General features: G+C 51.5%; 2 protein-coding genes across 5 annotated transcripts in view; one reads left to right on the forward strand and one right to left on the reverse strand.

The window, feature by feature from the left end:
• VMA22 (vacuolar ATPase assembly factor VMA22) overlaps positions 1-1,295 on the reverse strand; it is a 4,022-nt gene extending 2,727 nt beyond the window's left edge. Inside the window, exons 1-3 of the mRNA XM_006163142.3 lie at positions 937-1,295; positions 759-862; positions 590-672 (exon numbers count right to left, since the gene is read on the reverse strand). Of these exons, the coding sequence (XP_006163204.1) occupies positions 590-672; positions 759-862; positions 937-1,047 (298 nt within the window). The 5' untranslated portion in view covers positions 1,048-1,295. The remainder of the gene's footprint in view (positions 1-589; positions 673-758; positions 863-936) is intronic.
• Positions 1,296-1,676: 381 nt separating this feature from the next.
• Positions 1,677-3,043, forward strand: part of IMP4 (IMP U3 small nucleolar ribonucleoprotein 4) — a 6,911-nt gene continuing 5,544 nt past the window's right edge. For all 4 annotated transcript variants that reach the window (XR_001369397.2, XR_001369398.2, XR_001369399.2 and 1 more), the window contains exons 1-2: positions 1,677-1,814; positions 1,921-2,029. Coding sequence is in view for 1 of the 4 variants with exons in the window: in XM_006163143.3 (XP_006163205.1) it covers positions 1,812-1,814; positions 1,921-2,029 (112 nt within the window). In the remaining 3 variants the exon portion in view is untranslated. The remainder of the gene's footprint in view (positions 1,815-1,920; positions 2,030-3,043) is intronic.

Here is a 3,043-nt window from a genome sequence, read left to right on the forward strand (position 1 = left end):
AGGGAAAGAAAGGCAGGAGATAGTCTGGCTTTGCTGCCTGCTCTGGTGACAATGTTGAGCTTGATCTGAGCTGTGAGTGTGATCAACACTGACGGTTGGCAAAACTCCCCAACCTCTTGTGTTCTGAAACATCTTAAGGCAATGCATCCACCTCCCCTTTTGTTCAGATGAGCTGTCTATTCTTTCTCACGTCTCCCATAAGACCCGTAGCTGACACTGACTGTGAAGAGGCCACACTCTTACCCATCTTCCTTGAACATGCTGGAAGGCCAAACACGGACCCTCCAACTGCCAACTTTTTGGGCAATGAATAGCTAGGATTTAAGTTTGTTCTTCTAAAATCATCCAGACACAGAGGTAAACATTTTATGTTTAGCAAAGATTTCAGATTGTAAAACTATCCCAACTATATAAGAAGGTCTGAAACAACCTACTTATAACTTCATAATCCTCCCTATAGAAGTCCAAGGCAAAACCGCCCTACTGAGACATCCTGATCTTTGGCTCTGCGGTGCCCTATCGCAAAGGGCTGAATGAAAGCATTGCAACTGTGTCTCTGCCTCTGGGAAGGGGAAGGAGGGATGCTCACCTGCCTCGCGGGGCCCCACCTCCTCCGGGATCTGGGCGCTAGCTCTCACCACTCTGAACTGCTGCAGTCCGTCCTGGCCCTCGCTGAAGGATGAGAAGGGAGGATGGCACTTGGGCAGCCCGGGCTGATCCCTGCCCACCCACCCACTCCTGCGACGAAGGTCCCTCACCTGGCACAGACGCAAACCTGAGGCTCTATGCGGGAGGCGTACTGCAGGGGACCCACCGACTTGGCACCCATGGCGTAACGCGCCTTGGCAAGCGAGAGCCAGCCCTGGAAGGGAGAGAGCGGTGAGGCCAGTCCATGTCCCTGCGCCCCGCCCTCGCCATCGTCCCCCAGGTGCCCACCTCCTCCACCCGGGCGTTCAGCGTTGCCCGCTTCGCCTCCAGCTCCTCCAGGTCCTCGAGCAGCTGCATCAGCCGCGAGTCCAGCTCCGCGTGGAGGTCCGAGGCCGCCATAGTCCTTTGGCTTCAGGTGGACAGCGACCGCGGCCGGGAGCTGCTCCCTGCCGGGGCTCAATCACCGCCTGTCGCGCCGCAGGGCAGCCAATAGGCACAGGAGACCCGCCCTCAGTGACCCCAGCTCTACAGTTTAAGATCGAGCCATCTCATTCAGGAGCCGGCGTCCTCGCTGATGACTTGGAGGGGCTCGTTTAGTGGGGGTCTCCAACCAGCCCCGGCTACCGTGAGGGCTGTAGGTGGTTCCGAGGCGCATCCGGAAGCGGCAGTTTTGAAGGTCGGACTGCCTCTGTGGCTCCGGGAGAAGGAAGCCGTATAGCAACCATTTTGATTAAGGGAGGAGCGGCTTCAAACCTAATGCCAGAGGGCACCGGCTGGCAACCTGTTAAGTCACTGTGTCACTCTTACAGTCGACGGGCTTTTTGGAGCCGCCAATTATGAATGTCTTTAAAGCTGGGAATTCTGCACCGGGATAAGGCAGGTAAAGCAGCCGACAAACATCTTTACTAAGGAGAGTCGTGTCACATGACTGTATCCCGACTCCGTCTATTGGTTGCTCTAACCAGCACGAAATGCGGAATTAGCCAATCGCCTTGCGACTCTTCCCCGTCTCTCTTTCGCCATCTTAACACCGGGCATTTTTGACAGCAGCAGACGCCAGTGAAGCCTATGGCAACCTTCTTAGTTGAGGGCGGAAGCGAGGGCAGCGTGGCACAAGTGGTGCTCACAGATTCTCTTGGTCGCTTGTGGCAGTGGCGCGCAGGATGGTAAGTGGGACTGTCGAGTTCTTTGCGGAATGGGGGCTCGCAGATGGCTGGTGTTGTGGTTCTTCGGGTTCGGGGGCAAGTGGTGACCGGGCCTACTGTTTTTCAGTTGCGTCGCGAGGCCCGTCTGCGCCGCGAGTACTTATACCGCAAGGCCCGGGAGGAGGCTCAGCGATCCGCCCAGGAAAAGAAGGAGAAGATTCGGCGCGCGCTAGAAGGTACGGCAGCCCCGGTCCCGCATCCGCTTTAAGAAGTGGCAGAAGACGCGTTTCTCAGTGTTGCTTTGCGTTAGTGTGGTTGAGTGTCTTTTCAAGTAATTAGTTGCAGTTTTCCCTGCCTGTTAGGGCCTCTTGTTGGCTTGCAAACGTCCCTTCCGTTTACTGGTGTAATTGTGGTGCAGAATCTAGGTAGCTTGCCGTTAACTTTGTTCTTACTGTGTCTAGTTCTTTTTTAAAAAGAATTATTTATTTAATTTTATTCATTCATTTATTTTAATTTGACCAGAGAGAGACACAGAGGAGTGGGGGCAGTGAGGAAGCAAGTCACCAGGTCCAAGACCGTGGTCACCCATGTGGGAGTGTCCAGCGCCTCAGCCACCACGCTGCCACCGGCTGGTCCCCCTGTGTCTAGTTCTTAACATATTTAAAAATTCTTGCATGACCCTGTAGTTATTGTATTATCCTCCTGAGGTTATTCTTGCTACCTTATTCACTGTAAGATTGCAAGAATTTGTGATGGAGACTGGGGGCTCTGCCCCTTACTCCTTACTCCCACATCCAATGTGGCAGCAAATTCTGGGGCTTCTACTCAAAGCACGTGCAGGTTCCCACTCTTCCTGTTTGAGCACTGTTAGAATTTTCTTGCACTTTAAAGTATTATTCCAGGTGGAACTAAATTTTATGAAGTAGGAATCTAATTTTGCAGTTTCCCCCCTACATCTCCAGTTGACATATTAATGAAGAGTCTGTGCCACACTTATCTCATTCGAAATGCCGTATTTACCCGTGTTTTGTTGGTTCTTCAGTCAGTGAAGTCTGATGCTTCCTATTTGATGCTGCATCTACCCCGTTATCTCTAGCTAATTTAAATTCACTTCATTGTTACTAGGTTTGGGGCCTGTAAGGTGTGTTATTTGTATCTTTAAATCATTTTGGTTTACTTTTTTTGTGTGTGTTTATTTTATTTATTTAATTTAAAAATTATTATTACTTTATTCTTTTTTTTTGGGGGGG

Source organism: Tupaia chinensis, unplaced genomic scaffold (genome assembly GCF_000334495.1).
Source record: "Tupaia chinensis unplaced genomic scaffold, TupChi_1.0 Scaffold141399_1, whole genome shotgun sequence".
NCBI classification, from domain to species: domain Eukaryota; kingdom Metazoa; phylum Chordata; class Mammalia; order Scandentia; family Tupaiidae; genus Tupaia; species Tupaia belangeri.